Source organism: Idiotropiscis lumnitzeri, chromosome 3 (genome assembly GCF_059441095.1).
Source record: "Idiotropiscis lumnitzeri isolate Australia: NSW breed Sydney's pygmy pipehorse chromosome 3, RoL_Ilum_1.0, whole genome shotgun sequence".
Taxonomy (NCBI): Eukaryota; Metazoa; Chordata; class Actinopteri; order Syngnathiformes; family Syngnathidae; genus Idiotropiscis; species Idiotropiscis lumnitzeri.
The window spans coordinates 22,282,261-22,294,972 of record NC_142393.1 but is presented as its reverse complement, the minus strand read 5'-3'; the positions used below and the strand labels follow the sequence as shown (position 1 = coordinate 22,294,972).

The 12,712-nt window shown below is 41.1% G+C and overlaps 2 protein-coding genes across 3 annotated transcripts in view; both read left to right on the top strand.

The window, feature by feature from the left end:
• The first annotated feature begins 597 nt into the window (after nt 1-597).
• Nucleotides 598-3,662, top strand: LOC148340409 (uncharacterized). Of its 2 annotated transcripts, none has more exons than XM_088291187.1 (5): nt 598-736; nt 1,482-1,564; nt 2,475-2,641; nt 2,954-3,028; nt 3,518-3,662. In XM_088291187.1, exons 2-5 carry the CDS (start codon nt 1,503-1,505, stop codon nt 3,577-3,579), a joined length of 366 nt encoding a protein of 121 aa, XP_088147313.1. In that variant the 5' UTR covers nt 598-736; nt 1,482-1,502; the 3' UTR covers nt 3,580-3,662. The 2 variants fall into 2 exon arrangements, with proteins under 2 accessions (XP_088147313.1, XP_088147312.1); XM_088291186.1 differs by having other exon boundaries at nt 2,475-2,650.
• A 7,205-nt stretch (nt 3,663-10,867) lies between these two features.
• The window catches only part of plxna3 (plexin A3), a 46,688-nt gene continuing 44,843 nt past the window's right edge, over nt 10,868-12,712 (top strand). The window contains exon 1 of the mRNA XM_088289659.1: nt 10,868-11,112. The gene's annotated coding sequence lies outside the window, so the exon portion shown is untranslated. The remainder of the gene's footprint in view (nt 11,113-12,712) is intronic.

Here is a 12,712-nt window from a genome sequence, read left to right as displayed (position 1 = left end):
TCAAAAGAGGAAATGCTGAATAACTTGGATGACTTTATCAAATTAAACTCAGGACCTGAACAACAGCACAACAACAAAATAAATTAAAAAGCTATTATTTGTATCACTTTTCACTGTGAAGTCTCACTAAGTCTATAGATAGTTAAAATACAAACACATTATAGGATTTCTGTACTGTGTGGTCTTTTTTTTCTGTGACGATATAGTGCAACTCAAAACAATCGCATCTCAAATCATCTTCTGCCATTAATCCATTCCAACCCAATCTAAAAAAAAAAAATCAACAACAAATATTGTACCATAATTTGTATTTTATTGAGGAAAACTAGCTCGTTATGGATCATATGAACGTCTTTCTTTATATTACCCAAAGTGCTGTGTGTGTACGTGCATGTGTGTATGTACGGCAGGGTGGATAAATGTTAATTATTAAATTAGCCATCATGTGCTTCAGTAATCTAACAACCATTCATGTGTGGTGGTTACCAAAGTTACGTACACCAGCTGTTCTCTGGCCATCGCATGACAAGCGTTGCATGAAATGCAATGTTTGTCCAGTCCTGATTGGTTAACTGGCATGGTGGGAAAATGTAAATGGTGACATCACCCACAAAAGAGGAAGTCAAACTTCCTCAATGTAAATCAGACTGTCGGAGAGAAGTGAATTTCCTGTTTGCCTGGACTTCACTTTTAATCTTTGTGAACGACAGGCATAGAGAACGCAATCAACTCAAAGGTTGGGGCATTTTTTTATTTTTGCGTTGATTTATTTGTGTGTGGTGTGAAGGTGACATGCACACGCTCTGTGGCCTGTTAGTGCTATAAATGAGGAGGAAAAGAACAGGGAAAGCGGTGACAGGTAAAAAAGGTTGCTAACGAGGAAAGAACAACATACAGAAGGAAAGAGGTGCCAATTGAAGAAGGAAAGAAGCGAGAAGCAAACAAGGCAGAAGAAAACGGGTAACAAGAAACAATGAAAAATTACAAAGAATGAATGAGGTGAGACATGAACAATGAAAAAGTTGCAAAAGAAAGAAAGACAAATATTCGGTAGGAAGAAGGAGACAAGTGAAAAAGAAAAGAAGGATAGCAAGAAAGAGGTGGCAATTATACAAGGCAACAAATAAACAATTAATAAAATAAGGAAAAAAGTGGCCAAGGAAAGAGATAAATATCAACAAGGAAAAAACATTAGGCAGGAAAAAGGCAACGAGGAGCCACAGAAGGGGTGAGAAATAAAACGGGGAGAGAAAAACAGTAAGGAGAATGGTGCAAAGAAGGAAAGAAGAACATAACAGGAGAAAAATGTGACAAATTGACAAGGAAAGTGGTGACAAGGAAAAAAATAACAAAATGAAGACAATCGGGCCCTTGAAGCATTCACTACTCACACCCTAAAAAGATTGATGAGTAAACATGAGGTAAAGGAAGCAATCCAACTTCTTTAGCTTCAGCATTGGTGACCAGTTGTCTCCCTGCAGATCTGCAACATTCATGACAACATGAGTGAGGTGACGTACGCCGTCGTAAACAAGCCTAAAGCGCAACCACTATCTGAAAACAGGTACACATGTCTTACTTTTTCCTTTCTCCTCACTTTCTTTATATTTCCTTGCCCCCCTATGTTCTTCTTTCCTTGTCAACTTGTCACCACTGTCCTTGTTTTTGTGTCACAGCTTTCCTACCTTCCATCTTCCTTCCCTCTTTCCTTCCTTATGCGCATCCCTCCTTCTTTACATCCTTGCTTTCTTCCTTTCTTGTTATTCTTTCCTTGTCCACTTGTCACTGCTTTCATTTCTCTGTTTTCTTTCCTTGTTTATCTATCTTCTCTTTACATTTATATTTGTTGTTTTTTTTTTCATTTACTTGTCACCTCTTTGCTTCATTGTTCTTAATGCCTCCGCTTTCTTTGTTTAGTTTTCACCTCTCTTTTCTTTCTCCTTTGTTATCGTGACAATGTGATGTTGCCACCGTGCCATTCTTTCCTTTTCACTTGCCTCCACTTTCTTCCTTCACTTGTCTCCTCCTTCCTTTCTTCCTTTTATCCTTCATTGTTTGCTCCTAGCTTTCGCCATGTTATCCTTGTTTACTTGTCACCACTATGCTTGTCTTTTCTTAATTCCTTCATTTGTTGCGCCCGTTCCTTACTTTACTTCCTATAGATCCCCTCTTAGACCCTTTCTTAAATTCTTCTTTCCTTGTTAATTATCCCCTCTACCCTTGTCAATTTGTCACATCTTCCTTGGTCATTTGTTATTGCTATCCTACATTCTTTACTTAATCCCCCCCATTCCTTAATGTCTCATTTACTTCTCACCACTTTCTTTGTTCACTTGCCACTGGTTTCCTTCTTTACGTTCTTCTTTTCTCGTTCACTTGTCACCTTAACCTGCTTCCTTCCTTTCTTATTTTCTTCTTTAGTTGTCATTCACTCTTTGCCTCTTTTCTCTTTTCCTTTTTTGGGCGTTCGCTAGAAATCTGCACAGCTCCCATCACTATGACAACGATCCACCGACGACAAAAGTGCCGTTGTACAGCGTGGTCGGACCTCCAGAGGGCGCTGTGAGCTCGGCTCGCTCTGCCAAACGGACCGCGGGATTAGCGGGATTAACGGTCAACGATTGTGAGGAGCAGGTGTCAGGTTTGCAAGGTGTAATTCTCATTAATGGTTCTTTGTTCCATTGAAAGACACCTCACAATTCAAAGTTATTATTATTATACTATTATTATTATTATTATATTATTCTTTTTTTTTATTATTTCTCCTGATTTTGATGTTTTTACTCTTAGTTTTCAGATAATTCACACCATTCAAGAAAATTAATATTCACTTAATAATAATACTACTACTACTACTACTACTACTTCTACTACTACTACTACTACTACTACTACTACTAATAATAATAATAATAATAATAATAATAATAATAATAATACACTCTCCTTCCAGGCACACACGACGATTACGAAGATTTGTCTACCTCGGTGACTGAAATGAATGACACCTATGTGCGTGACGTCATCGGTCAGTGGATATCCACTTTAAATGTTTCCCGAGTTTGCTAAAATGTGATAAATGATTAAATAAGCGATTAGTGAACAAGGCGAGAAGTGAGTGTGAAATAGTTGATAAGTAAACAAGGAAAGAATTGACAAGAGCACAAAGGAGAGAGGAGGGGAAAGTGATCAAGGGCAGAAGAACAAAAGGAAGAGGTGACAACTGAACAAGAAGTCACGTGAACAAAGAGGTGACAATTGAGCAAGGAAAGCGATGGAAGTACAGAAAGTGATGACAAGTGAACAAGGTAAGAACATAATGTGTCTTTGTAAGATAAAAGTGAGTAAGAAGAATACAAGGAAGGAAAGAGGTACAGCAACAAGTGAGCAAAGAAAAAGGTAGAGCGTGACAAGGAAAGAAGCTATAATGCCAAAGATATATGCTAATGTAGAATGGTGTGTTGTGTGTATTTCTGCTATTATGTACTGCACACTAATTTAATTTGAATTGTTGTAGAATTTAATTACCGGGTACAGAAGCCAAGAGGACCCAGACCGCCACCTGCTGGCTGGACATGACAGGCGTCATTAGGCACATATGAACATGTTCAGAATATATCATGTTCGTTTGTTCTTGTCTAAAATAAAACACATTTTCTAAATCATGTCTGATACATGAACATTAATTTAGAGGAGCATTTGATCTGTTATTTTAGCAAATAGCCCCCGAACATAGAGGAACATGAATCTTTATTGTTTATTCAGGAGCCCCTAAAACATACAGGAGCAAGCGTTACCACTCCCTGAACATTGAGGAGCCTTTAGAGTTTTAGCTCTGCTAGGCCAGAACATGGAGAAACATTCATCTTCTTAGTTTAGCAAATAGTTTATGAATATGGAGCAGTCTTTAGCGTCTTAATTCACAGGTCGTCCCTGAACATAGAGGGGCCTTTAGTGTCGTATTTAGCAACTAGCTGCGCAACAGGATTTTGGCCGCTTGTCTGAACAAGGCCAAATCCAATATGGACACTTGCTAAAAACTCAGATATAAAAATCAATTAAAAAATCACACATGTCTGCAGTCTGGATGCAGCTTTTTTTAAAAAAAAATACATATATTTAACCTCTATTTATCCAGGCATCTTCTCAATTGTGAATGCACGAACGAGTTGCCATGTAGCTGTGGGTCCAATCAAAATCATCCCTTTTTACTACAGTCTTACTGTTGCTAATTGGTGGAAATCTGCCTATCTGAAGGGTAAACTGTGGAGCAAAAAACTTGCATGCTAGGGAATCAGAACTGTCACATGCTCAATATTTTAATGGTTTCTTTAAAACAAGGGGTGGCGCAACTAACATGTCCACTCAATTTACCCCACTCTCCCCAACAAGGCAAAATAGCCCCCTGAGAGATGGATACAAATGGGAGTTAGGGTGGGGGTAGATGGTCTGCTGCCACATCCTCTCAAGCTCTGTCCACACTTGAAGCTGGCATTATCTTTTCCCCCATTCTTCGGCCGGGGTCCCCACGGTGGCAGGCGAAGCTCTTAACCACTTAGACACGGCCTCCCTCTTGTAGTTTAGTAACCAGTGTCTAAGCATAGAGGAACATCCAGAATATCCTAGTTAGCATTTTTTCCACTGTCTAAAAAGGAATATTTGGCATTTTAGCTTTGTTACCCTTCCTTGAACATAGAGGAGCCTTTATGATTTTAGCTTAGCAACTAGCCTCTAAACATAGAGCGTTTTTGTCTTGGCAAACAGTCCCCCGAACGTTCTTCTAAACTTAGCAAATAGCTAATAAATATTGAGCCGCCTTTAGCATTTATATTAGCAACTATCCCCATAAGCAGAGGTGGGCATTTACACCTGTTGTGGAAGGTCCGTCTATGATGGACTCGCTTGCGGTCTAACAATTGAGTGAAACTTTGCAACACTGACAGAATAAGCACAGACAGAAACAATCTTTGGCTGTTCCCCGCATCGGCAAGAAATCGAAAAGCAAAAACGAGAAGCTGTTTTGGGATGAGAAGCAGGAAGAGGAACAGTAATATGATTTAAATGTGTATATATATATATATATATATATATATATATATATATATATATATAGTGTTAAGTGGTTTAAACTGTTTCTAAATTAATAAAATTGTGTGCTGCTACTTTTGTAATTTTTTTTAACCTGACATCCTAAAATAGCTGCGACAAAATGCAATTTAGCAATGAAGGATCCACGTTGATAATAATGATGACAGACTGTGCTAACCAGAAATAATGATAGAGTGATGATGAGTGACTTCTGGTTTCACTGGTGAACAGAGGAGCCCCGAGCATATTAGCATAACAACAAACCTTTAGCATAGAGAAACATTGACGTTCTTAGCTCAACATGCAACCTTGAACATAGAGGAACATCCATCCTTTTAGCTTAGCAATTACTTGTACGTACAAGAATATTCTGAATCTTAGCATAATAACAACTACTGAACATGACATTTGCGTAACAAATTTTACCCACACAATAAACAACATACACAACTATACTTTGTGAATCATTTTGCATGTTAGCAATCACACTGAAGCGCATGTAGCAGGCTAGCGTTTTAGCCTGTCCACCGTGCTACCCGTTTAATGTCTTAGTTTAGCAACAAGCTGCAGTCTAAACAAAAATGCAGAGAGAAGCAGAAGTGAGACTGACACAACGAGCGATGAGTGATTCAATTTCACATGATGATGTGATTTAGAAAGCAGAGCTTGTTGCTAGGCAACAGAGCAGCTCCCCTTTCAAGTTTCCCCTTCCTTCTTGTTGTATTTTTTTAAACAATCAGGTCAAAGTGAAGCTCATAGGTAACCATGGCAACAACCTCATCATCACCATTGCCCAGCCTCTGTCCCTCCCGCTCCGTCACGGTTTGGAGGCGGTCTTGAAAGGTGTCCACGTTGCAAAGGAAGTAGCCGTCCTCGTTTCCATGTCATTTCCTGCTTCTTCCAACCACAGAATCAAACATTCCTCATCTGCGGTTCTTTTTTCCTGGCCATCTTTTTTGTCTTCTCTCCTTCTTTCCCTCTCAGCCTGCTTCTGTGTGAGTGTGTGTGTGTGTGTGTGCATGTATTGGGGTGTGCATGCATGTGTGTGAAAAGTGGAAAAAGATGAAAACATCAAGTAAAGAAATTGCAGGGGGAGACGTGGTGGAATGATTACAGGCTTCAGTGTTCAAACCTTAAAAGTCAGCAGACGTTATTTTGGGCCTGGGCCTCCGCTGAGGAATGCTGCTGGTTCTGCTGGCTCACACCCTGCAACCACGTGATCAATCAGTCCTCACTCATGAGGAGGCTGTTGTCATAGTAATCAGCAACCCCCCCCATGCTCACGTACTAATTTCATTATCTTTGCAGAAACCTGAAGACCAGTCAATTCTATACGTTTTGGACTTTGGCATAACTCGGAAAGATCCAAGATATGCCTGAGTCAGCAGTCCACTCTGAAATATGGAGAGGGTGGTTTGGATCTGGCCAAGACGCAGTCATGGTTTCCAAGCCTGCATTAAAGTCAAGAGGTTGTGACTTTGAATCTTAGCCCATGAGTCGTGCAGCTTGCTTCCATAAACATTTGATCATATTAGTGTTACTGTATGAGTCTTCATTGGTGAAAGTATGAAAGTGAATGCTTGTCTGACTTCATGTGCACCTTTTTTCACCATTTCCCGCCCACCGATGACCAGTCTAATGTTTGTCCAATAGAGAAACCTTTAGCATCTTAATTAGCAATTCGCCTCCGAACATAACGGAACATTTAGCGCCTTAAGTATCAACTAACCCTGGATAAAGAAGATCCTTTAACACCTTAATTTAGCAAATAAACAAACCCCCCTTCCCACAAAGTATAGAGGGACATTAATCTTCTAAGCTTTGCAAGTAGCTGATGAATATGGAACGGACTTTAGGATCTTAATTAGCAACTAGCCTCTGAATATTGATGAGCATTTAGCCTCTTAGCTTACTTTAGTTAAGAACGACTAAATTGTCAATAGGTGTGAATTTGGTGTCAATGCGTGTCTGTCTTACACACACCTTAACATTTCTTGGTGATCAATCCATTATTTGTCCATACATGCCTTGTCACTGGTCCAATTTTTTCTAGAATGGCACTGATTGGCTGCTGACGAGTCCATTGTTTGTCTATTTGTGTGACGTCTGCTTCTTCAGACCAAAGTAAGCAACAATATGTTCCACATCATGCAGTGTTGGACTGGATCCGGAAGATGTTTCCGTAGGAGCGTTGAAGGGAATTTGGTTAGTGTGTGAATCATTGTTTGTCAAAAATACTAAATGTCTCACAATAAAGCCATAATGGAATTAATTGAAGAATTAAATTCAGTAAAATAGATTAAAAGAAACCCGATTATAGAACTTAGTTATTTTCAGTGGTCAAGCAACAACGTTTTGGAGGATATTCACTTAGAAATAATTGTAATTGCAACAATAAGGAATTCTATCAAAATGAAGGAATTCTACAATAACTGACATATGTGAAGCAAACTATTCATGCAGGTGAATACAAAGAAAAGTGATTTCTCTGCCTAGGTCTAGTTAGTACCCGAGCAGCAATGACAGTAATCGACAGATTTAAGTGACAGAAATGAAAATGCCTTTGCCGGTAAAAGCATTTAGCGTAACATCTCTGCTGATTCACACAAATACACAAGTAAGAGCTTTGTAATAAAACATCTTCATTGCTTGTATGTAGTATAGAACTGAGATTCACAAGAAAATCTCCATAAAGTTTACTCAGGCAGGCATCAATGACAGTGCAGTTTATTTGATCCTTCGTAAAATTTGTGTGCATTTTAATGACAATATCATATCCCCCTTCAAAAGGCAGTTTGACATAATTTCCGTATACCTACCCATTTTCTGGACTGCTTATCCTGTTCAGGATTATGGGCAAGTGGAGAACTATGCCATCTGATATATGGCAAAAGGCAGACAACACCTTCGACTGGTCACCACTGTAAGGGACACTTGGACTGGCGGCACATTGGCATGTCCTAATGACATTGCTACTAAAATCCCCCGCCCCGACTCTTGAGTGATTTGAGGGCTTTTTTGGGACGAGATTGTATGACAAATGTGCATGCCGCCTTTTGGAGCTTGGCTTCTTATTTTTTCCGTCTCAGCTGTCTAAGTCACAGCAGAGAGGCAAGCACTGGAATAATGCTTGGTTTGTCATGTTGTGTTGTCTGAAACGGTGAACAGTTACCACCAAAATTCAAATGCAATAACTATTCCTGTCAAATTCAACCGATGAAAATTGAAAATAAACGTGTTCTGCACATTTTTTTTGATTAAATGTGAGTTCATATATGCAAAAAAACCTCCACAAAAAAAAAAAGAAAAAAACATTCCGGTCGCTTCTTCACTTACTCAGGCTGAAGTGGACCGGAGCATGAATGCGCACACGAAACCCAGTGGCAACTGGTTGTAGTTTTTGGACATTTAGCTAAGATAAAGTTTTGTTAAATCTCAGGAGGCACCCAGCCCTGACGGCTAACTGTAGTCGCTGTGGCGGTGTTAAAAGTAAGAGCACTGCTCAGGGCAGAAAGTAGCTTTCGGACACTAAACAGACGATGTTAGCGGAACAAAATCATATTCTTATCGTACAAACATGTGGCTCAACACTGTTGGGTACGTTTGCATCCGGCACAGCTGGTATGGCGCTACTTTTAGTGCCCGCTTCGGGAGCCTCACTTTGTGAATTTCATGAGTGTTACGACCGGCTCTGCTAGGTAAGGAGGGAAGTAACATAGACCACGTTGTAAAATGGTTTGGAGTGACTTTACAATTTATTTTTAGTGAAGAAAAGAGGTAGGTTTTGAACAAATGAGCTTAACCAAAAGGTATTAACCACCTTCACAAATGTGTACAAGTAAACACTAACAAGTGTCTCCAAATTTACGAAAGTCCATGCAAGAGACACAAATAGCGCAAGCGAGGCGAACTGAACTCTTAAGTCCCAGCTGTCCTGAGCAGCAGAACCGAGGTACTTTTATTGGTCCCAGCTGCACAGGTGGTGCTCGTTGATAGGGCGGTCCATTAGTAACGCGCGGGAAAGCAGTCCACGAACGAGGAATGAGCAGGAAACCAGACCAACGATGAGGAAGAGGCAGGATACTAGTCCATTTACTTTAGTACGAAAGGGTGGAAGAGTTAACACAAGACACAAGGGCGTGGCCTTGTAGGTGGGCCCTAGCCAAGGGCCGTAACAACTTGGTGAAATTTCAAAGTTGCAGATTGAAAACTCCAGCATGCCAGCACACAACCCTAGTGAAAATATGCAGTCCAAAAAATGGATGGATGGATGGATTGAAATCTCAGCGCACCAAAGCTCCAGTGAGGAAGCTGACTCCATAGCCGAATATGGCTGTATTCGACGTTTTTTCGGATGAGTGGTCAAAACGTAGCCACTGAGAGGCCTTGGTGAAAAAAAGTATGTCGAACTAACGCTTCTGGATTAAATTCTAATAAATAATGCCCTGCAAACAATTAGCCTTACAAGGAGGCTCTAGGAACGCATTGTGTTTGCGTCTTGGCAAACGGTCTTTCACTTCAAAAGCACCCACCTAAACAATGATGTGGCATGTACCTACTCATGACAAAGCAGGATACTTCAACATGGTCACAATGGCCGGAGATCCAACCCACACCCTCTAGGTTGGGAAATGAGCACTCTCCCTCTGAGTCACGCCGCCCCCCTTATCATTGATTTATTAAAGAAAACGGACAAGACATGACATGATCACTCATATTGAAGTCAGCCATGGAAAAGCGAATTGTTTTGGGATATTTTCAGAGGTTGAAGTGGCCTTAAGTAGACACGCCATATACATTTTGGGTCCAGTTCGGTCCTGTTATTTTGACATTTTTAGTGACATATTTGGAATGAAATTCAAATGAACAAATTGTTATTGGTCCTTTGTGTGACTCTCACCAACACGTGTAGGGATGAGAGGGAAGTGTTGCTATATTTCTTATTTCTTGTAGGTCTTGTATTTCTTATGGTCATTACTTTTGAATTGATTTAGCCAAAAATTAGATAAAATTGAAAATGAGTGCTATAATCATTTTCCTGATTAAAAAAAACACGCCAATTGAGCTTGTTGTTGAAAAATGCACACCATCTCGGCTGGCAGATTCCTTTAATCTCAGGGCACAGATGACAACCACTCGCTCTCACATTCATGAGAACTAAACTTTTTTGTTTGCATTTTGACTGTCTGGAAAACCTCGATATAGCTTACAGCCACTAGGGGGCATATTTGACACGCTGTACGGGAACTGCTATGATATGTTGTCATGTGTAGGTTTCTGTCTTTGGTGACAGCATTCACACTTTTAATGAAGCTCTTTTGTTCCTGCGCGTGTTCATCCGTTTTCATATCCCCACGCCAGTGTTTAATGGTCTGTTTATGTGTGATGAAATAGTGTGTGTGTCGTCCATGTTTTTTTTTTCTCCATTTAAAGTGCTGCACCAATCTCTCTCTCCCTTTCGCTCCCTGTCTCCACATCTGCTTAAAGAGGAGAAAAACAGCAGAATCTGGATGGAGCGTACCAGTCACCAGCAGTTTTGGGGGGAGTCCTCTCGAAAAGTGTCGTTTTAAATCAAATATGACTTTACATTACGTAACGTATAATTTATTCGACGCAAAAAACGCTATACAGAATGGCAAATTTCTTTATATGGAACATGAAAAAGTAAATCGCTAGAGAGGTCCCAGAAAAATGATTTACCACACCTCGAATAAGGCGAGGGGTGGTACAGTCCAGATGGCTGGCGCACACACACATACACACTCTGAGCCCAGCCGAGCCAAAGCAGGTTGAGTGTGAACGAGCAGACTGGTCGTCGCTGTCTATCTTTCTCCTCCGGATTATCCGCCCTGTTGTCGTCGGTACCGGTACCAGAACCCGCGCAGAAGTTTCGCGGTCGACCTCTGCCTGTACCGTCTGGTCTCGTGCTGCCTTCATGAAAGGAGAAAGGGACACGAGACACTTTGGATTCACGAGCTAACCGGACCTCCTTCACCCCCACCCTCCCCTCCTGTCTGCTTCCAGGTACGTCCGCTAGCTCATGCTGGTGGTTGTGGTTGGGGGGGGATCGGGGAGGGGGGCGTGGGGGTTTTGCGTTGAATGACCGTGTCTCGCTTCCACGCGCGAACACGCGCGCATTCACGGTCATCTCGTGCTGTGTTTCTGTGCGCCTTTTTCACCATTCCCAGTCCATTGGACTGGGAAGCCGAGCGGGGGGTGGTGGTGGGGGGTGTCGAATGTGAGGGGGAGGGGGTCTGATCAACCCAGGTGGGGCTGCTCGGTTTGACCCACGACACGAGGAACGTTGGTGTCCTTTTGCTTGGTGGGAGAAGGGGTACCCCCTCCTATTAAAAAAAAGGGAGGAGGTTAAAGAAGCCATTAATGCGCGTCCGTGTGTTGGGATAAAAGTGGGGGAGGTATGTGTGTGGGGGGGTGTGTGTGTGCGGTGGGGGTGGTGGGCCCAGAGGGTGTGTGTGTGTGGGGGGGGGGGGGGGGGTCCTCCAAGCAGAGGGACTCCAGACACTGATCCATTAAAGAACAAAGGGGGGGTCGCGGGGTTGGGGGGAGTCCAAGGCTTGGTCCGTGTTTGTCATTCCACCTCCATGTGCTGCTGGAGGGGAGGGGATTGTTGCGGCTTATCAGCGATCGATAAAGTCACGTCACATCGGATTGAAGTGTTGAATGAAAGCCGATTGCGCTGTGAAAGGACCCTCTGATCAGCCAGTAGATCAATCAATCAATCAGTCAGCGAGTCCACTTCGTGACAATCGATAAAGTGACTGATCACATCTGACGTCATCATCAGCGATGCATTGAGCTCAAGAAAAAGCCATTTCTGTTTATCCATGCATGGATGGTCTTCGTGGGAACGTTGTATGATGCATGATGTCACCGTATTAGTTATGAATAGTAACTACAGTCTAATCATTGTTACTGTTAAGTGTCCATAGTTCATTATATTTTTCCCACTTGTTTTCAAAATGTAAGTCATATTGATGTTGGATTGACATCAGATGCCCACTGGGAATCCCTCAAGGGGAAATTCAATTTACACTGCCACACACAATCATTCAGTAAGGTTTCTCTGACTGATAAGTGAAATAATAAAATTGATGAAAATGATCGTCTCTTTTAGCCATGTGTTTGCAAGCCATTGTTGATTGTGCTCGGATGTGCTGTGAAAAAATTATCCAACTTCACTCCAAAAATGTTTTATTTACCTCAAATAATGGATAAATGTTCATTTATTAATGCCAGCCAGGCACGTTGACAGGTAGAATATGAAATTCTCTTCAACCACTTAGCACTGTCCCCGGTAAAATTTTTGCCTTTGGCAAATGAAGGTTGGAAATATACTGAGTCAGATACATGTTCTGTATTGTACACTACATATACAGTACTTATTTACTTCCACTATACTACAAAGTATATATGCTCATGCTATATAATACAATACATACTGCATGTAAATTTATATAAATTACATATAAAATTGTAGTTACAGTGTAGTAGGCATTACTATAGTTTGTAATGTATGGATCTCGACACGAAACATAATGTGTATAAATGTACTCATTAGGGGTGTACATCTTTCCACAATGGATGATTTGATGTTTCTCAATAC